The 22257-nt window shown below is 45.1% G+C and overlaps 1 protein-coding gene across 4 annotated transcripts in view; it reads left to right on the top strand.

The window, feature by feature from the left end:
* Positions 1–22257, top strand: part of TNRC6B (trinucleotide repeat containing 6B) — a 259378-nt gene that overhangs the window by 223865 nt on the left and 13256 nt on the right. For all 4 annotated transcript variants that reach the window (XM_021092847.1, XM_021092845.1, XM_021092843.1 and 1 more), the window contains 10 exons: positions 289–420; positions 686–781; positions 920–1103; positions 9931–10068; positions 12173–12349; positions 13957–14103; positions 14355–14450; positions 17318–17542; positions 17961–18031; positions 22060–22199. In XM_021092847.1, the coding sequence (XP_020948506.1) occupies positions 289–420; positions 686–781; positions 920–1103; positions 9931–10068; positions 12173–12349; positions 13957–14103; positions 14355–14450; positions 17318–17542; positions 17961–18031; positions 22060–22199 (1406 nt within the window). The remainder of the gene's footprint in view (positions 1–288; positions 421–685; positions 782–919; positions 1104–9930; positions 10069–12172; positions 12350–13956; positions 14104–14354; positions 14451–17317; positions 17543–17960; positions 18032–22059; positions 22200–22257) is intronic.

The raw sequence follows: 22257 nt of genomic DNA, 5'->3' as shown, positions 1-22257 counted from the left end.
TTTTTTTCTTGCAGATATTTTCCCAATTGCAAAATTCATAATTTTTATTGTAGAAAAACTAGAAAGACTAAACAGAGAATTCACAAGCTCCTATAATCTCACCACTCAAAGATAACCATTATTAACATGTTAGTGTATTTCTCCCAATCATTTAATATTTTTCATAAATATTTTTCAAGGAAAAAATTGACAGTGCTTGCTTGAACTCAATTAAGATTCTCTTCACAGAAAAAAAATTTGTTGTTTTTTTTACTTTGATAAATTCCAAATGTTCCTTTTCTTGGCTAGGTTTCTGCCTCAATGCTCAAGCAGTTTCCCAACAGTGGCCTGAATCCAGGTCTTTTCAACGTGGGGCCCCAGTTATCTCCTCAACAAATTGCCATGCTGAGCCAGCTTCCACAAATTCCCCAGTTTCAGTTGGTAAGTAGCAGATTTTTCCTCCTAGAGCTGCAGAGATTATTTGCCCCTGTCCCCTTTAGCTTTTTATTTGCTTCATTTTCATGCAAACTATTGACTGGGCTTAAGGGTAGATAATGTCAGCTCAATTGGAGGTAAATGTGACTGGGAGACCAGGAACTTGGTGGTATTTCCCTCATGGATGTGATTCAGTGACACAAACCCCTCCCCTTTTCTCAGGAAGTCCACCTTAAGAAACCCTGGTCGTCTCTTTCTCCCTGTTTTGTAGGCATGTCAGCTTCTCCTGCAGCAGCAGCAGCAGCAGCAGTTGTTACAGAACCAGAGAAAGCTTTCTCAAGCCGTGCGTCAGCAGCAAGAGCAGCAGGTATGTGGTGCTGGGAGGTCCCTCTAGTGCCCTGTGTGCGTCTCAGCCAAACCTCTGATAGCAAAAACCAATGGAATGTGAAGTTCAGGATGTTGGCTTATCTTGTGTTCGTTTCTGCCTGGGCCTCCTTACCCCCAGCTGGCTCGAATGGTCAGTGCACTGCAGCAGCAGCAGCAGCAGCAGCAGAGGCAACCAAGCATGAAGCACTCACCATCTCATCCCGTTGGGCCCAAGCCGCATCTGGACAACATGGTACCCAACGCTCTGAATGTGGGGCTCCCAGACCTTCAAACCAAAGGGCCAATACCTGGATATGGTTCTGGTAAGTTGTTCGTAATGAAAACTGCCTGTCGGAAAATATCTGGGAGTTCCCTCATGGCCTAGCAGGTTAAGGATCCGGTGTTGTCACTGCTGTGGTTCAGGTCATTGCTGTGGCGCAAGTTCAGTCCCTGGCTGGGGAACTTCTGCATGCCACAGGTGCAGCCAAAAAAAAAAAAGAGCGATATAGCAGTCATGTTCCTAGCCTTGGTTTGGGGTCTACATTACGCTGTTTTCACAGCTGTGCGAGGCAGGTAAACATTCTCAGCCCTGTCTAGAGATGAGGTAGCTGAGTTACCCATCTCCTAGAGTTTCAGCGGTTTCCTAAAGCTCACCACACGGTTAGCAAATAGCAGAGACAGGACTCCACTTTCTCTGGGTCCAGATCAGTCTTTTGTTACTTACAAAGGGAAATCAGCTCTCCTACCACCAGGAATTTTTAAAAGCCAGTTAAACATTTGTACCTTCTGTAAGTGCTTCACACGTCTGAGTTTATAATCTGTTAAATTATATACAAGTTGAGGCGTTTTTGCTGTACTGATAAAATTACCTTCTCCTGAAAAAATTTGGAACAAAAATTATAAGGCAAACTGATAAAATTCTTCTTCTATTAGTATTTCGTCTGATTTAAATAGAATTAGCACAAGTAAGGTTATACCTTTGACATTCATCAAGAATTTGTTGGCAGGCAAATCGTAGCCCGTTCGGAACTGGGGAACATGTTGTAAGCAGAATCCAATCAGTGAGGCAAGAGTGACTTAAAAATAAAATTTGAAAGTTAAAAAGGTACCACACACCACAGCAGGTTTCTTCTCAGACTGACAACACTTCGATTTTATTTTGGTAAAGACCATACTTTTCTCTGCAGACTCAAAAACAAGCGTTTGAGGAGGCTTGAAGTCCCTCCTCTTAGGTGACAAAGTGACCCTGGGCAAATGTCCCTGTGCTCTGTGAGGGTCCCCCCTGGAGTGGGGTACCCGCTTCCTACTGGGGAGGCCACGTACAGAGAAGAGCGAAGGCTCCAAGGACTCCTTGATCCTGGATACCCTTTTAAGGGAATTAATTCTCAGATCCTCAAGTTCCACCAACTGGACTTTTTCTTCAAAATGATTTGCCCAACAACTGACTTTTTAAACTCAAACTTTCGGAGTTCCTGTTGTGGCGCAGTGGTTAACGAATCTGACTAAGAACCATGAGGTTGCGGGTTTGATCCCTGGCCTCGCTGAGTGGGTTAAGGATCTGACGTTGCCGTGAGCCGTGGTGTAGGTTGCAGACGTGGCTGGGATCTGGCGTTGCTGTGGCTCTGGCGTAGGCCAGCAGCTGTAGCTCCGATTGGACCCCTAGCCTGGAACCTCCATATGCCATGAGTGCGGCCCTAAAAGGCAAAAAAACAAACAGCAAAAAAAAAAAACAAAAAAAACCCTCAAACTTTCTTCCACTTGACATAAAAGGACTGTCTGCCATCCCACTCCTTATCAGAGGAAGCTTCTCTGGGGTTCTGGACACTGACAAAGCCCCCTGTGATGACTAATAGAGGCGCTGTCACCCCTGGGTTTCTAGTCTCTACCTTCTGCCTCGTGGTTTCTGCTAGGGATGAGGCCTGCCGTAAGAACTGGGATGTGCTGGTGAATTTAGACAGGGCACGTGTAGTAAAGCCGAGCAGCTCTGCTTCTCCGCCATCCCCTCTTGTCAGAGTGCACAGTTCTTGAGGCAGAATCCAGCCGTGTACAGCAAAGACAGCATCTGGAAGCCACAAGCACTTTCTCATGTGTTGAAAGAACACAGTCCTTTTCAGGCCTTGAGAGCTGAGGCTCTCCTCCCCCGGGCATGGCTTAGTTGGAAGGAAGAGCACCTCTGAACAGCTTGAGCAATATAGGTTAGTGAGGCTGACCCTTTGAAATAGACGTTTTCACAGTGCGTCAGGTAGAGCCTAGTGGATCAACTTTTATGTGATTCCTTTTAGACTGCGTATTGATCAATTAGTTGTTAAAAACCTAAAATCATGATGTATTTGTATTGGAGTTCCCGATATGGCCCAGTGGGTTAAGGATCCGCCACTGCTGCAGCTGCAGAGGGAAGTCACGGCTGCAGCTCAGATTCAGTCCCTGGCCCGGAAACTTCTATATGCTGTGGGTTCGGCCCAAAAATAAAAAATAAATTAATCATGATGTAGTTATTTTAATGACAGTTTCTATAACATCTTTACTATTTTCTGCCTCTTATTAAAAAGTAAAATTAGGAGCTCCCAATTGTGGCTCCGCGGTAATGAATCCGACTAATATCCATGAAGAGGTGGGTTTGATCCTTGCCTCACCCATTGGGTTAAGGATCCAGCGTTCCTGTGAGCTGTAGTGGTCGAAGACGAGGCTTGGATCCCACATTGATGTGGCTGTGGCATAGAGCAGCGGCTGCGGCTCTGATTCCATCCCTAGCCTGGGAACTTCTGTGTTAGGCAGATGCTGCCCTAAAAAGCAAAAAAATAAAAATAAAAAGTAAAATTATGTGTTGGATACAAATCTGTTAAAAAAAAAAAACAGATTTGTAGTTTCTAACATTTATTAAATATATAGAAAATGTTTGGAGTTCCCTGGTAGTTCAGTGGGTTACAGATCCAGCATTGTCACTACTGTGGCTTAAGTCGCTGCTGTGCTGTAGGTCTGGTTCCTGTCCTAGGAACTTCCACATGACATGGATGCAGCCAAAATATGTATATATATATATCACATTGTATATAGAATTTTTTTGGTTTTTTTTTGTTTTGTTTTGTTTTGCTTTTTAGGGCTGTACCTGCGGCATATGGAGGTTCCCAGGCTAGGGGTCCATTTAGAGCTACAGCTACTGGCCTGTGCCACAGCCACAGCAACATCAGATCTGAGTAGAGTCTGTACCATAGCTCAGGACAACACCAGATCCTTAACCCACTGAGTGAGGCCAGGGATCGAACCCGCAACCTCATGGTTCCTCATTGGATTCATTTCTGCTGCACCATGATGGGAACTCCTATATAGACAAATTTTTTCATCACGTCTTATTAGATTGTTGGTGTCATTTGTGATTATTGTACTTAAGTCTTAACTGTTCCTAAAGGCTAAAGGATCAGAATTCAGCATACATACATACATATACTGAAGAAATCTCATTTTTTTAAATCATATTCCTATTTTATAGGTAGCTTAAAAATTTAGCTGTGCATTATAATCCAAGTTAAGCAAAAAGAATATATTGACTGATTAACTTACTTACATTTGATAACTTATTAAATAATGGATAAGTTAATTTTATTAGGTCTTTATCATATTCATTGTGATGTGACCATTTACAATCTGCTTTACAAGATGCATTTTGCAATTTTTCCAGTTATAATTTTCCTTAATTCATAATTCATATTCATTTATTAGAATTGAAAAAAATTGGGACTGAAAACAAGTCTGATTTGGCTGCGTGTTGTACATAAACTAAATCTATATAAGATTTTGATGAAAATATAGTAAAGTATATGCACAGACTAAATTTTTTTCAAAAAAGATTGTATGGCAAAAACATAATGAAATGAATGATTATGTCATGGGTATAAGTAGTGCTGAATATATTTTTTAGAAAAGATACCTATAGGTTATGGAGTTCCCATCGTGGTGCAGCAGAAATGAATCCGACTAAGAAACATGAGGTTGTGAATTTGATCCCTGGCCTCGCTCAGTCAGTTAAGGATCTGGTGTTTCTGTGAGCTGTGGCATAGGTTGCAGACATGGCCCGGATCTGGTGTTGCTGTGGCTCTGGCGTAGGCCGGCAGCTGTAGCTCCAAGTGGACCCCTAGCCCGGGAACCTCCATATGTCACAGATAAAGCCCTAAAAAAAGCAAAAAAAAAAAGGAAGGAAAGAAAAAAAAAAAATAGCTGTAGGTTAAAGACTAGCAAGAATAATTAAGTTTCTTTTTTTTTTTTTTTTCTTTTTTTGCTTTTTCTAGGGCCACTTTCTGCAGCATATGGAGGTTCCCAGGCTAGGGGTCTAATCGGAGCTGTAGCTGCCAGCCTACACCAGAGCCACAGCAACGTGGAATCCAAGCCACATCTGAGACCTACACCACAGCTTACAGCAACACTGGATCCTTAACCCACTGAGCAAGGCCAGGGATCGGACCCACAACCTCATGGTTCCTAGTCGGATTCGTTAACCACTGCGCCATGACAGGAACTCCTCTTAATAATTCTTGATAAATGTTTTATCAAAATTAAAATGTTGAAGGATTTAATGGCTACTTAAGTAATCCTTAGCTGATTGTTTTTATAAAATAGATGATTTCTAATTCTGCTTTTAGCAAAATTGAAAATATACCTAATTGGGAGTTCCTGTTGTGTCTCAGCGGTTATGAACCTGACAAGTATCCCTGAGGTTGCGGGTTTGATCCCTTGCCTCACTCAGTGGGTTGAGAATCCAAAGTTGCCATGAGTCATGGTGTAGGTCACAGACACAGCTCAGATCCCTCATTGCTGGGCCTGTGGTGTAGGCCAGCAGCTACAGCTCTGATTTGACCCCTAGGCTGGGAACCTGGGGACTTCCATATGCCACAGGTGCCACCCTAAAAGCAAAAAAAAAAAAAAGAAAGAAAGAAAGAAAAAGAAAATATATCTAATTGTATTGTCAAGTGATAATGACCTATCCAAAAATTATGTTTTGGTATCTATGGTGTTGAGCTGAGAGGAAGGGAATGTACTTTAAAAGGATTGCAAAGAAATAAGTGGTGTTATAATGACTCCTCCTTTTTCCATCTTCTTATTTATGTAAGGTTTTGTAGTGCTTTATATCTACAAACATTTTCTTAAATAGTAACAGAAGAGTGTGAAGTCTACCTCATTCATAATACACAGATTTTTGAACTAATCAAGTCACTCGTCTTATTACAAAGTGCGTTTCCAATAAAATTTTACTTTTTAATGTTTAAAATTTATCAAAATTATATATAATATATATGTGATAAATCCAGTGAAAAGTAGAGTTAAGAATATTAGGGGTTATTAAAATAGCAAAAGAGTAACTTGTATCTGTCTTGGGCTTATGAATGTGTCAGTGTCGCATGTCCATGTGGGCATGGATTAGAAGAGCTGTGTAATTTATTCTCTACTATAATTATTATAACACGAAGAATTTTTTTTTTTAATCTACAACCAAAGTAGAAGCGGGAAACGTAGAACCATAGACAGAGTAAAGGAGTGATCACTTAAGGGCAGGTTGACTGGAGAGTTTCCTGAAGGAGGGAAGCACTGAGCCAGGGGACAGTGATGAACAGACGATGGTGGCGACTTCAAGTGTGTGGCAAAGAGAGTAATTGTGGCCGGGACAGATAAGGTAGCAAGGGGTTGTATCTGTAAGGATGATAAGGTGGGTAAAAGGGATGTGCTGGTGAACTGAGACCCCGGGAAGACAAGGGCAACGTCTTATCTCTAACTGTACCTGAGCTCCTAACACGAGGCCTGGCACAAATTAGGCTCTCCATAAATATTCATTGGACTGAACTAAATGGCTTGTTTGAGTCACAGTTCTGTGTTGGAGAGCTGGAGCATTACGGGGAGGCCACTTGGTGGACGGAGGGAGTTTGGTTGGATGAAATAGTAAGGACAGCGAAGCCAGTATTTTCCTGGGTTTGGAGGTGTGATAGGCCCTGAACAGCCCAGGGGTCATGAGTAGAGCGCCCCCTGCCTTCTGCTATTGCAGCCGCTCAGGCACAGTGTGCCAGGGTTCCTTTCTTCCTCGGTTATCGAGCAGTTCTGTAATCTTACGTCAGACCCGCCACTCTGCAACTTGAAGAGAGACACAGCGTTATGTACAGCCTTGCACTGGTTTTCCTCTCATGGTTTTGGGTTTGTAGATTGACCCTTTCAAGGCAGTTTTCTCTCCTATGGCTTTTGCCCGCTGCAGTTTTTTTTCCTTACCAAATCTTACAGTTTAGTTATGGTGCTGCCATATCCTGGTGGCATTTGATCCCCAAGTTTCTTTTTTTTTTTTGTCTTTTTGAGGGCCGCACCTGAGGCATATGGAGGTTCCCAGGCTAGGGGTCTAATCAGAGCTGTTGCTGCCAGCCTGTGCCACAGCCACAGCCACGCCAGATCTGAGCAGCGTCTGCAGCCTACACCACCGCTCACGGCAACACCGGATCGTTAACCCACTGAGCAAGGTCAGGGATCGAACCCACAGCCTCATGGTTCCTTGTCGGATTCGTCAACCACTGCACCACTACAGGAACTCCCATCCCCAAGTTTCTAATGAGAAAGATGCCCACTTTACCTAAGGTTCAGGTGCCATTGCTCCAATTCTTTCTCTCCTAAGATTTTTTTTTTTTTTTTTTTTTGGCTTTGCCCATGACGTGTCCAAGTTCCTGAGCCATAGGGGAAACCCCATCCACAGCAGTAACAACGCCAAGTCCTTTACCACGAAGCCACCAGAAAACGCTCCTAAGATTTGTAACTTATTCATTTTCTACATTCCATATGTCACAGAAGAGCTCTAAGCAGCTAAAATAAAATAATTTTAATTCGTTGTGACTTTTAAAAGAAGATTTAGAGCAATTTTAAGGAAAATTAATGTATGAGGAATGGTTCTTTATCTTACTAATCCTTACATTCTTCTTTTTCATCTTTACCAGAATCCTGGGTTATTTTTCAAATGCTTTTTCTCAGTGATTGGAACTGAGCTTTCACATGGCCTGGAATCCAAGCACCCTGTGCTAGTTTTCTAAGTCAAAGGTAGAGGTGTAATATGCCCAAGACGCAAACCCGCTTAGGCCGCTAAAGCTCTATCAGAGCTTGTTCCTTTCAACCTTCCTTTCCTTCAGTCTCATTCCATTTTAGCTACCTAGGACAAAAGCAGAAAATTAATCTTAAACTCTTAAAAAAAAACCACACACACACACACACACACACACACACACACATTCAATTTGAAATACTTCTAGCTCATTCCAAGGATTTCTGCTCCGTATCCCTGCCCTCCAAGCAGTCCCTTGGACAAGTAAAGTCAGTTACAAACAGTGTGAAGGGACAGTGTTCTTTATATCAAAAGCAACATTTTCCACATAGATAAAGAAAGGCGTTAGAATGGATTTGAATTTGGTTTACTGCGCACTCAGAGAACCATCCCTGTCAATTCAGAGAAGCGCAGGGGAGAAAAACGCGACCTGGGCCCTCAGTGGGCTTTGCGTACCTGGAACTCGTCAGGGCCAGCAAGACACCGATAGATGGTAGGAGAGTGAAAGCAGTACAGCTCGGGTTCTGGCCTGGCCGGAGGCGCACGTCCTCAGGGAGAGTAGACCCGCGGGCCTCCTGAGCCGGTGGTGCAGTGGGAACCCTGCTGCCCTCCTTGGGGGTGCCCGTGCTTGCATGTTATTGCTGCACTAACTGTGGCTTGTTCTTTTTTTCTGTTTTATTCATTATTCTTCCCCTCCCCTATTTCAACTGTGTGTTTTCGTCCTTTATTTTGCTTTTCTGAGAGGCAGTTTGAAAGGTATTAAGAAATACATCCACGGAGTTCCCTGATCATTCATGGAGTTCCCTGATGGCTCAGCAGGTTAAGGATCTGGCGTTGTCACTGCTATGACTCTGGTTACTGCTGGGGCGCAGATTTGATCCCCGGCCTGGGAACATCTGCATGCCACAGGCAAGGTCCCCCAAAAAAGTATTAAATACATTCTGACCCAAAATGGATGGTGGACCTTATGAAACTCCATCAACAAGCCTCTCCTGTGTGATTCCACCTGGCCAGCTCTGTGCCGTGGGAAACCGTTACCTGCCAAAACCGTGGCTGAAAGCCTAACCCCTGGGGGGCAGACGGCCAAGTGAACTCTGAATCTCTCACCAATTGCCTGTTGAAGCTTTGGGGTCTTTGCCAGTGTATAAACTTCTTTCCTATCCATCCGCAGATTCTTTGCTGACCTCTGTCCATCCCAGTCTCACATTCTCAGTTCTCTTTGTAAAATATAAACCTAGCTATCTCTCTCACTTGCTTAAAAGTTTCTTCATCTCCTGTCTAAAGGTCTAAGCTCCTTGGCCTGGCCTGTGAAGACCCTCTGCAACATGACTCGTCCCCGCCGTCCCTGCCACTCTCCACCTCCCTTTAGCCAGTTAGCCAGGCGTTGGAGTCACGTCCGACTCCCCATTCCCTAACGCATTGGAGCTTTGTACTTGGTTTCCTTACTGGCCTGTCTGCCCTGGGCCCCAGATCAGGCGTCCCTTCTGCAAAGCCTTTTCTCGCCCAGAGGCCCTACCTCAGCTTCGCTGCTGCTGTCACACCATGTTGCTTTGATGCGTGGACATCTCCATCTCGTTTGGAGAATTGCTGGCCCCACATTCTCTTTGACACAGATGTGAGCTAAATGGATAAGTGAGTGTACACGAGCACTGAGATGTCCCTTTGCGGGGGGGGGGGGGGGCTTTTTGACATATGGAGGCTCCCAGGCTAGGGGTTGAATTGAAGCTACAGCTGCCGGCCTACATCCCAGCTCACAGCCACGCTGGATCCTTAACCCACTGAGCGAGGCCAGGGATCAAACCCGCAACCTCATGGTTCCTAGTCAGATTTGTTTCGGCTGAGCCATGATGGGAACTCCAAGATGGTCTTAATTAGACGGCAGCAGTCATACGTGTTTTCATACCTGAGCAGAGTCATCATTTTTTTAGCAAGAAGAGCCAGGCTCAGCCTTTGGAATCAAAATACCACTTTCTAAGTAAAGAAAACTTCATGTGAATTAGTCTTTAAGGGAAGCTCGTGGCTCTACCTTGGGACTCTTGGTATCTGATACTGGAAATGTATACAGAGATATAAAGTGGGGTTCTCCATTTCAGGCTTCAGCTCTGGCGGCATGGACTATGGCATGGTTGGTGGGAAGGAGGCTGGAACCGAGTCTCGCTTTAAACAGTGGACCTCCATGATGGAGGGACTGCCCTCTGTGGCCACACAGGAAGCCAATATGCACAAAAACGGTAAGAGCAAGCAGAGCGCGTGAGTGGGAGCTGTTCTGACTCTCATGAGGTGCCAGGTAAACACAGATCTTTGGCTTCTTCTTAATAAATCTTTTGACTCTCCCCCCCCCCCAACTCTTATGATCACCTGTAAGAGGAAGATTGGGGTTGTGTGAATTTCAAATTACGAGAAAGTGCTAGTTCTAATTAAGGGGAGCAGAGTTTCCCACCTGCGGAGAGACTGAGAGCAGTAGCAGTGAACTGGAGCCCCCCTTAGGGTAAAACCCTAACACATGGGCTGAGAGAACAGAACCCGTTTTTGGAACCACAAGAGAGAGGTCACAACAAATACATTTCATGTTGATTGTTTGAACTCTTTGCCCTCCAAAAGAGGAGTGAAGAGATCAAAACGTGTGACTTGAACTTTCCACAAAGCTTTCTTGCTTTTTATGAATGACAGTGTCTGCAAGACAGCAATTGAGGGCATGGTGGGCTTTGGTTCTGAATGTGGGTCAGCCCTTGCTCTCTGTGATTTCTCTGTAAGAGCATCTTCATGTGCCTGTAAAAGGCCTTGGAACCTTCCTTCAGCCCTTGTTTCAGTGTTTGTTTCCTTTGACAATAATCTACTTGGACTCGTCCGTATCCATGAGAACCAAGTACAAAGAGGCTCGGGGCTGCCCCTGAAGAGGCTTCCTGGCAGTCCCAGCCCGTCGTCTGGAGCCCTTCATGTCCCCTTATAAACCCCTCCACGTGAAGGGGCCACGTGGAGCTCTCAGCCTCCTGTCTCCAAGCATTATTCTTTGATTTCATACTACAAAACCAAGAATGTTTCTTTGCAATTATAAAATCTGTCTCTGGTCTGAATAATCCAAGCCCAGCATCCGTAGCTCTGGGCATCTATGCTGCTTCCTTAGGCTGATCATTCATCAGGGCCCCTTGTCCCCAAAGACATGATAAGCGTTTGGTTAGAAATGCACGGCGAGGTGTGAGAAGCTGTCTTGAAGTAAAACACTCCCTTTTTAGAGCTTCTAGCTAGTGTTTTCCCCATTTCCTTAGCCAACCCCAAGGTAATTGAGCTTTTCATTCTCTACTCCGTCTCCGTAATGTGCCCTTGAGTCACATTTCCATCCGTGGTTCCAGAAAATTAAATGACTTCTTAGCTGAGCACAGAGGTAGTTTTGATACTTGTGCTCGGCCCAGCCAAATGGATTATTTAATCAGTATGTACACATTTTAGTACATTGCCCTGGAAGTTATTTTATCTGTTCCTAAACAGTATCCTAAGAGTAGATCACGGAACACAATGCAGCCTTTAAAATTCCTCTGAGAAATAGGTAGAAGGGTACCTCACAGAGGCCAAGAATTTCATTTACAGTCAAGCTTGTTTTGTGTTAGTTTAAGGGAATTATTAAGCTTTTAATTTTTTCCCCTGCCTTCCAGCATATAAAATGCACGAAGGGGGCACCAAACAAAACCGCCGCAATGCTCTCAGGAAGGCCGTTACAAAGGCTTCGCTGTTCTTCATGTGTGGGGCCACGGATCTCAGAGCTGTCGAGTTCACTGCTGGTCTTGGGCTGGCAAAGCCCCTCGGCGGGAATGCGGGCTCATGGCTCTGGAATTTAAAGCAATTGCAGATGCTTTTCTCTCCAGTGAACTCCCTCTGTTTACTCTGCTTCTTCCAGCTGAACTAGGCCTGCTCAGCGCTTAAGAACTTGGGTGGGTTGGTGTCAGTAGAAACGTAGTCCCAAACCCTTTTATGTGCCGAAAATTGTTTAGTCGTTTTCCTGTTCCTCATCTTTGAGACGTTAGTGTAAAAGCTGTGGGGATAATGGTATGATTCATAGTTTCCAAAAGTCCTGTTCATTGCTTAAGACCATGGAATTTTAAAACTGAAAGGGGCCTTCAGGAATGAGAACAGTGCCGCGGGCGTGACAACCCGAGGGGCTCGGAAAGGTGAGGTGCTTAGGTCGTCCCGCCGATGAGTTGCGAGCTGGCTCGCGAGTGTGCCCTCTTCCCTTCCCACGCTGCAGGATCCTGCGTCTGAGCTGCTCCGAGTGAAAGGTCAACACGTTCTGTTCAGAGGCGTCCTTCCTGGTGTGACTTGGTTACCCCTCTCTTTTCTCAGGCGCTATAGTGGCCCCTGGAAAGACCCGAGGAGGGTCCCCGTACAACCAGTTTGATATCATCCCGGGTGACACGCTGGGTGGCCATACGGGTCCTGCTGGTGATAGCTGGTTACCTGCCAAATCTCCACCAACAAATAAAATCGGAAGTAAATCCAGCAATGCCAGTTGGCCTCCAGGTATTGTCCAGGAATTTTTTTTATTTTTCTGGGGTATCATTTATTTTGTATTTGTTCATTTCAGGTTCTGAACCGATTGCTTTTGCCACCTACCTACTTTACTAAGGCTCTCACTTTGATTTTTTTTTTTTTTTTTTTTTCCTTCATTCAGTAACTGTTGTCTGATGAAAGCAGGGCCTGTGCTGTGCTGTGGGAAGATAGAGGATTTCCTTCGGGGAAGGGGGGTGGAGGGTGTTTCTGCTGGAGAGTTCAGTCAGGAAGATAGGTGTGGACACCGGATCACCTAGAGGGCAAGTTACGGGGTGCTAAATACCGCACAGGCTCAGGTGAGCCACAGGAGGTCAGTGGAGTGGAGTCTGGGGGTAAAAGACAGTAGTAACTTTGGAGCTCAGACTTGGCATTCATCCACGCAAAGGAGGCCTTGTAACGTGGGTTCTTGTGACACGTCCGTTGCCTTGATTAGCGTATTCATTAAGCAAGTATTTATGACCAGGTGCCAAGTATGCACTGCAGTGGCGAGTGCAACGAGACCACCTGCTGTTTGTTTCTGTCTTTTTATTGTGATACAAGTCATCTGTTTTGTAGAAATTTTTTTTTTAATTAACAAAGCAAAAAGTAAGTTTGGTGTTATGTCCTTCTAAACCTCTCTGTGCAGGTGCATTTGTGCTCTGAATATGTGTAGTTTCTATTAAAGCAGGTTTGTATACTGCATATTGGTCAGATAGACGACATACAGCTCTTCCTGATTAGGAAAATAAGTTTATCAATTCTATCACATAATTTTAAATATGATTTTTCTTTTTTTTTTTTTTTTTGTCTTTTTGCCATTTCTTGGGCCGCTCCCGCGGCATATGGAAGTTCCCAGGCTAGGGGTCTAATCGGAGCCGTAGCTGCCAGCCTACGCCGAGCCACGTCTTTGACCTACTCCACAGCTCACGACAGCACCGGATCGTTAACCCACTGAGTGAGGTCAGGGATCGAACCCGCAACCTTATGGTTCCTAATTGGATTCGTTAACCACTGCACCACGACGGGAACTCCTGATTTAAATTTTTAATCAGTGAAAAAAATGGTAAACACTTTAGCACATCCTAGGCTTTCTCGTGATAAGCCAGATTATTCCTGCCGGATTTTCCTGGACATTCTGTGTATAGTCGTCATTTGTACTGTGTTCTCTCCTGTGCTTCTGAGCCACTTTCCAGTGAGATCAGCGGGAGAAGTGTCTCATCACCGACGCACAGTTTCTCCCAGTTCTCGTCCAGGCTGTCTCGAGCACCACACTACTCACTCCTGCCTCCCTGCCCTCAGGCCTGCGTTTCCCTGGGAGCAGGAAGAGCAGGGTTGGGGGCCGGACCCTCCGGATCTCTGGCATCAAGTTCACAAGCACAGAGAGAGAAGGTTGACATGCGATCACACAGAGGTGCCGCTGGCAAAGTGTATATATATGTTCAGGCCATTTTTTGTTTTAATTAATTCGATGGTGAAAATCTGAGCTGAAAGAAATTGATAATTTAAACTTTTCTCAGATTTGTTTCTTACACCAAAAAAATAACTCTACCAGGTTTTGAACAACTTCGTGCCTCTAGTATTTGTTCTCTTTATCTCAGAATTCCAACCAGGAGTGCCATGGAAAGGTATCCAAAACATTGACCCTGAATCTGACCCCTATGTCACCCCAGGAAGTGTGCTGGGGGGCACAGCCACATCTCCCATTGTAGATACTGACCACCAACTTCTGCGGGATAATACCACAGGTGAGTCAGTGCAGTAAACCCCTTGCATTGATTCCGCACCCAGGACTTTCATATTTGGCGATCCGTGGTTTCATGTGTACTTGCTAGTATCTAATAATTTAACCAGAAAATATAGGACTACGTAGCTTTTCACTTTTATTTTTTTAAATATAGTTTGTTCTTTCTCCTCATGAAAAGTTAAAAGACTTCGCAATTCCCCTAGTTATCCTGACGTTTATCTGCAATGTTTTTGTCTTGTTCTTCATCCACAGGGTCTAATTCTTCCCTCAACACCTCGCTGCCTTCACCTGGTGCCTGGCCCTACAGTGCCTCTGACAACTCCTTTACCAACGTTCATAGCACTTCAGGTATGCGTCGGACCTGTCTGTCTCCCCTTGGCCAGCCCTGTCCCATCAGGTTGCCTTTGCCGAAGGAAAGAGGCGTTTATTTGTTAAGGAATACCGTGAGAGCAGCTGACCAGCTAGGTCAGCGTAGATGGAGCACACCTCTGGTACTGGTCATATCCTCGGGGGACTTGCAGCTTCACAGAGGCGGATGAAACACGTACACCTTGGGGACCAAGGCAGAGGTGACACAGTTGCAGGGAGCTGGGTGTTGAGAGGGCAACACAAGTACTTCCCTTTTAACCAGTCAGCCAAGAACATCAAGGGCCATGGGAAGAACCAGTTAAATCCAGGTTGTTATTCCTAAGGCAGCCAGTTAGAGTTGGCCTTTAAAATTCTTCCACTGGGTGTTCTCTTTGTGGCTCAGCAGGTAACAAACCCAGCTAGGATCCATGAAGATGCGGGTTTGATCCCTGGCCTCGCTCAGTAGGTGAAGGATCCAGCATTGCCGTGGGCTGTGGTGTAGGTCACAGAGGTGGCTGGGATCCCTTATTGCTGTGGCCGGCAGCTGTGGGTATGGCCCTAAAAAGAAAAAAAAAAGGAAAAAAAAAAATTCTTCCACTTACAGATAAAGGCTGAGGCCACGTGGCCAAGGGAGAAAAAGAAAATGTTAATTCTACCAGCAGCATTTGCTACAAGTCCCTTGTGGATTGCTGTTTTGTTTGTTTTTGAAAGACAACAGGAAATGGAAAACTTGATGGATATAATAAAGCTTTTGAAGTCGCCTACTTAACACAACTCCTCACAGATTAGGAGGCCAGTCCTTAGTAATCGCACCTCGATCTTGCAAGAGTGGACCTTAAGCCATCAAAGTCATTAAGGCTTCTGCTCTTTGTCCAGGCAAATGCAAATTAAATAAATCCTTAGTTTACTTCCTGAGACACTGCAGGTTAATGGCCTTACAGATTGTCATCTTCTTTCCACCTCTGTCAACAACAGTGCAGCAGTAATGCTCCTGCAGACCAGGCAGCATACTGAGCCTTCAGCAGCAATTCTCTTGCCTTCACCCATCTCTGGGGAGGTCCTGCTCTTACCCCATTTTGTAGATGAAGAAACTGAGGCTCAAAGAGCCGATATGCTTTGCCTCAGGCCTGAGTGAGTGTATAAGATTGAAGGAGCCAGCTTCGTGTTCCGTGTTTCTAACCACCACCCTTCTTTATACTTTTATAGGACTGCATCCTTTACATGTAAAAACTCATTTTCGTCGCTCTTATTCCTTTTAATTGCCCACACCTCTCTTTTCTCTCCTTTTTTATTTGGCTGCACCCACAGCATGTGAAAGTTCTCAGGCTAGGGATCAAATCCACACCACAGGGGTGACAACACCAGACCCTTAACCCTCTGAGCCACCAGGGGACTCCATCTATTTTCATCTTCTGTTTACAAATGGACAGTCACCTGAGAGGTGACCCAAGAATCACCCTGAACTTGTCTAAAACGGAACATAAACCTTCCCACCCCCTAAATTGTTTCTCTTAAGTGAACTCCTTCCACAGTGGTGCTGCCACATCACTGAGTCACGGCACCTCTGTCCTCCCTCTCGCCTGGCTCCCTGGCTCCCTGGCTCGCTGGCTCGTCTCCCAAGAGATTTCTTCTCTCTCAGATCCATTTCTTCTCTTCCGTTTGCTTTCATCCAGGTTTTGGTCTTAGATTTAACACTGCCTCCTGAATCGACTGCAAAAACCAATAGCATCTTTTTTTTTTTTTTTTTTTCCCTTTTCTTTTTAGGGCCATACCCGCGGCACATGGAAGTTCCCAGGGTAGGGGTCAGATTGGAGCTTCAGCTGCCAACCTACACCACAGCCACAGCAACACAGGATCCAAGCCACATCTGCTACTTAGGCTACAGCTGGCAGCAGCGCCAATCCTTAATTAACCCACTGAGTGAGGTCGGGAATTGAACCCTCATCCTCCTTGACACTATGTTGGGTTCTTAACCCACTGAGCCACAAGGGGAACTCCTCTGAGAGCATCTTCAACAGCCCCCAGCTGACCTCAATGACCTCCTTTACCTCCCTGCCCTGGGAAATGTCCTTCAGCCAGAACTGGGGGGACACAGTTGGTACAGAGAGTTTAAGTCAAACCTCGGTTTATAATTTCCTGTCTCAGTGAGCCCATCCATTTATGTAAATCCTTCAAGACTTGGCAAAGCTTTTGCCGACAGCCCAGCATTGTCTTTCTCCTCTGTGTATTGAACGTGTGTGATGTTGCCTGGGGTGACCAGTTCTGTTGTTCATCTGTTCTGTTTTCCCATCTGGACCTGAAGGTCTTGAGAGTAACTTGACCTTACTCACAGCACTGATTTGCCTGCCACCTTAAATAAACCATAGTACGCTCTTGGTGGCTATTTATTGATTGTATTTTAAAAATCTGTTTCAGTGTTGTTATGTAATATTGTGGATCAAGGCAAGTATAATTTTTAATGTACTTTTTATTCCATCAAGAAGTATTTATGGAATCGCTACTTCAGTTTGCTGGGGGTCACATCCTCCTGTATCTGTAAGGCTGGTGGCTTTAAGAATACTTTTCTTGAAGTTATCTTCCTCTTCAGGTTGTATCGAGCTGAGAAAGCAGTAGAGAATTAGTTATTAACTGTTTAGCTCTTGTGTTAATTTGTCAATTCAGAGTAATCACTGAAATTTTTATATCGGATAAGCTCAGAGGACAGTATTATTTTGTATTGCTGCTCTGAAAATGTACACTCTTCAGAATATAATGTGTATTTATCTTGTGTGCATGCATATATATATGTGTGTGTGTGTAGTGTATGTATTCGTTGATCAAAGTGACCTATCTAACCTTAGTTGCTCCTTCACTTTCTCTTCTTACAGCAAAGTTCCCTGATTACAAATCAACATGGTCCCCAGATCCCATAGGACACAACCCCACTCATCTCTCCAACAAGATGTGGAAAAACCATATTTCCTCAAGGAACACTACACCGCTGCCCCGCCCACCTCCCGGCCTGACCAATCCCAAGCCGTCATCTCCCTGGAGCAGCACAGCGCCCCGCTCAGTCCGGGGGTGGGGGACGCAGGACTCGCGGCTTGCCTCGGGTGAGCAGGCTCTGCCTCCGCAAGCAGGGGCCTTATGTTCCCACAAATGTGGAGGACACGGTGACGTCTTCACGAGGGGAAGTCGCGGGTGTCTGGCGGAGGACGAGGTGTCTCTGGTGGAAAACCGAAGGCGGGCAAAGGGACACGCACGCTCCCGAGAGCTGCAGCGTGAGCGCCCTGGGGAAACGTGTCTGGCAGAGGCGGCGGCAGAGCGCCTGGGGTCAGGGTCAGGGTCAGGGTCAGGGTCAGGGTCTGGGAGAAGAGGCCTGGCCGCTCAGTGACAGGGTCAGGGAGGTCAGGGCGAGGTGGAAAGAGATGATCTCTAAAAAGAAGCCTGCGGAGTGTGGGAAAATGTTCACGCGTGGCTTTCTTAATTTTGCGATCGCTCGTCCTGATCTTTCCTTCTGGCTGCTTACAGGCTCTACCTGGAGTGATGGTGGTTCAGTGCGTCCTAGTTACTGGCTGGTTCTTCACAATCTCACTCCACAGGTAATCTCATGCTTGCTGGGATTTTCTAGGTGGGACTCGATCGCATGGAGGGAGGGAAACTCAGAGGTGCAGGCGGTCAGCAGATAGCAGAGCGCATTTGTTTCCTGCTCACTGCAAGAGGTCTTGTCTGCAGGGCTGAGCCTCCCCAGCCGAGGCTTGAAGTCCCCTTCTGAATGGGGCATGTTGGCCACTTAGCCTCACACCTGCCTTCATGGTGACGTTCACACAGTGTAGTTTATTAAAAAGTGAGAGTCAGGTGGTATGCTCTAGTGATTTCTGTTTATCAGAGATCACTTGCTGTGTAGACTGGCCTGTCAGGATCTGGAACCAAATGGGAAAGGGGTGTTTGAAGTGTCATAGCCACGTCCCAAGAAGTTACCCGTTTTTGTATTATTCATTCCGTAAGACTCGAGCCTCAGCGCTGACCGTTTTTATGCTTCCTACACGCCCAGTTAAGCAGTCATCCCTGCAGTAGAAGAATGTGTCGATTTCGTAGCTTAAACGCCATGTGTGCTTTTAATTTTCTGTCTGTTACCCTCTTCTGTGTAGATGGCATTACTCTCTGACTCTCATCAGAACACGCCCTCTGGACTGTTTCTGTGGTGGTGGGTTTCATTTGCACCAGACCACCCTCCCTTCACTTGGGTTGCCTGAAAGCTGACGTATTTACAGCAGCATTATGTTGAGCACTCAAATGGGGGTAAATGAACCCATGGAAACTGAACCCATGACCTTCGTTTGCACTTGATAGCACAACCTTTACCAGAGCTCGTTTCAAGGAGTCCTCTGTGCCTCCCGCCCTTTGACAAGTAGAGTGAAATCTCTGGTGTTTTAATTCATAAATGGGAGTTCCCGTCGTGGCGCAGTGGTTAACGAATCCGACTAGGAACCATGAGGTTGCGGGTTCGATCCCTGCCCTTGCTCAGTGGGTTAAGGATCTGGCGTTGCTGTGACTGTGGTGTAGGTTGCAGACACGACTCAGATCCTGAGTTGCTGTGGCTCTGGTGTAGGCCAGTTGCTCCAGCTCCGATTAGACCCCTAGCCTGGGAATTTCCATATGCCGTGGGAGCGGCCCTAGAAAAGGCAAAAAGACATAAATAAATAATTCATAAATGGATTCATGCACACTTTGTTAAGCTAGCGTTTTCCAGAGTGTTCCCATGAGATATTAATAGGTTTCTGGCCTAATATGTTTGAAATACATACTTGATTAAACAAAATTAAGCAGGTGCCTTTGCTTTGACGCTTCTTAGACCCTTTAATATGCTGACGTATCCTGATCTTCTGCGGGGGAAATACAGATTCTCCTAAGTTTATTTTCTCAGTGAACCTATTTGTTGAGTAAATCTAGGGCTCATATTTTAACGTACATGTTGAGATAGACAATTTTCTAAATACAGTTAACATGAGCAACAGTTTTGATTGGCTCTTCATCTCCATTTCCAATCAACTCAGCTGAAAGTCCTGGGTTATTTATTTAGCTACGAGTTGACTCAAGTATGAACATTTTATGTAACTGCACTCAAAGCTATATATGCCTCATTATTTCTGAGTTGTCACATGTATGGTTAGAATGAGAGAAGCAATGTTGAAAGGAGCCTGTGTTATCGTATGAAAAATAGTAAGTACATTTGTATATGTATATAAGACAAATATAGGGCTTGGCTGTGTTTGTATTAAGTTGATTAATGCAAAAAATCAAACCACCTAATAGCAGACTAATCTCAGTCATCGCTTAAAAGCTTATAAGGCCTGGAGTCCCCATCATGGCTCAGCGGTAACAAACCCAACTAGTATCCATTACGACACAGGTTCGATCCTTGGCCTTGTTCAGTGGGTTAAGGATCCAGCATTGCCTCAAGCTGTGGTGTAGGTCGCAGACATAGCTCAGATCCGACATTGCTGTGGCTGTGGTGTAGGCTGACAGCTGCAGTCCATTTTGACCCCCTAGCCTTGGAACTTGGATATGCCATGGGTGTGGCCATAAAAAAAAAAAAATAGAAGGCCAAATTTTTGGTACCTGAATAAATTCGTCATCACCCATGGTTTACTTAGAGGACATCTGTTCAGAAAAGTCACTTGTGGCATATACTGACATGCTTATATAGTCAGTTGTCATTTATAAAACAATGCTAAGAGCTGTTTCTCCAATCATCTTCTATAAAGAACTCTGATAAAAACTGCCAGTTCTCATCCTGCAGGGTTTCCTTGGTAAAACCACAGAATGTTTCCACTGCTGTTGCCAATAGCACAACTTTTTAAGGCCATTCCAATAGTAATCTTGTTCCCTTCCCCAAAATGAAGTGTTGGACTAAGCATCATCAATAAACCTAGTTAAGAATATGATACAGGCATTCCTGTCGTGGCACAGTGGTTAACGAATCCGAATAGGAACCATGAGGTTACGGGTTCAATGCCTGGCCTTGCTCAGTGGGTTAAGGATCCCGTGTTGCCGTGAGCTGTGGTGTAGGTCACAGACACAGCTCGGATCTGGCATTGCTGTGGCTGTGGTGTAGGCCAGCAGCTACAGCTCCTGTTAGACCCCTAGCGTGGGAACCTCCATATGCTGTGGGACCAGCCCTAGAAAAGGCAAACAGACAAAAAAAAAAAAAAAAAAAAATAGTAATGCTCAGAACCTTGAAAGTTTTTCTTAAATTTTAAAAGATATTGTTTATTGTGGTTGATTCACAGTGTTCTGTCAGTTTGAGCTGTAGAACAAAGTGACCTGGTTACACATACACATACATTCTTTTTCTCACATTATCCTCCCTCATGTTTCATCACAAGTGATTGGATATAGTTCCCTGTGCTGTACAGCAGGATCTCATTGCCTATCTTCTCCAAATGTAGTAGTTTGCATCTGCCAACCCCCAGCTTCTAATCCATCCCACTCCCTCCCCATCGGCAACCACAAGTCTGTTCTCCACGTCCATGAGTTTCTCTTCTGTAGATACGTTCTTTTGTGCCATATACTAGATTCCAGATATGAGTGATGTCATTCCGACTTACTTCACTTAGTATGAGGATCTCTAGTTCCATCCATGTTGCTGTAAATGGCATTATTTCGTTCTTTTTATGGCTGTATATATACCACATCTTCTTGATCCACTCATTTGTCCATGGACATTTAGATTGTTTCCATGTCTTGGCTATTGTGAGTAGTGCTGCAGTGAACATAGGGGTGCATGTATCTTTTTAGCTATTTCTTTTTTTTTTTTTGTCTTTTGTCTTTTGTTGTTGTTGTTGTTGTTGTTGCTATTTCTTGGGCCGCTCCCACGGCATATGGAGGTTCCCAGGCCAGGGGTTGAATCGGAGCTGTGGCCACCGGCCTACGCCACAGCCACAGCAACGCGGGATCCGAGCCGCGTCTGCAACCTACACCACAGCTCACGGCAACGCCGGATCGTTAGTTAACCCACTGAGCAAGGGCAGGGACCGAACCCGCAACCTCATGGTTCCTAGTCGGATTCGTTAACCACTGCGCCACGACGGGAACTCCCATGTATCTTTTTAAATGAAAGTTTTGTCCAGATATATGCCCAGGAGTAGGATTGCTGGATCACATGGTAGTTCTATGTTTAGTTTTCTGAGGTACCTCCATACTGTTTTCCATAGTGGTTGTACCATTCTCTTAAATTCTTAGTTGGATTACCATCCTATTTCTGCTTTTTAAGGTTCAACCAATCAACACAGATTCACTTGTTTACCTCTTAAGGGAAACAGACCACAGGTTGAATTGTATGCTTCCGTTTTAAGCTGTGTTTATACAAACTTTTGTCTACAAAATGGGCACATTAAATCTCTACCCAGTGCTTTGAATATTTTAAGATTCGCCTTTCGAGCCTCTTATTCAATGCACTCTTGCCCTGCCTTGAGTTCTTCATTCATCTCACCAAGACTTACTTGGTGCTGATGCTATTAGTTGTGAACCAAAAGTCCTTTTTACTCTCAACTATAAGAAAAGTCACTTGACTTCCTTTTCCCACCCCACCCCCAGTTTCTATCTCACGACTGTCATTACTCTTTAGATTGATGGGTCAACCTTGAGAACCATCTGCATGCAGCATGGCCCACTGCTGACATTCCATCTGAACCTAACCCAGGGCACTGCCCTGATCCGATACAGCACCAAACAGGAGGCGGCCAAGGCCCAAACTGCACTGCACATGTGAGTACCCATCTTGCGCTCACCTTGACAAACATGCACCAAGAGGCACATGTGAGTA

This window comes from Sus scrofa, chromosome 5 (genome assembly GCF_000003025.6).
Source record: "Sus scrofa isolate TJ Tabasco breed Duroc chromosome 5, Sscrofa11.1, whole genome shotgun sequence".
Lineage (NCBI taxonomy): Eukaryota > Metazoa > Chordata > Mammalia > Artiodactyla > Suidae > Sus > Sus scrofa.
Note: the sequence above shows the minus strand (reverse complement) of the source record. Positions and strands in the feature narration are given on the sequence as shown.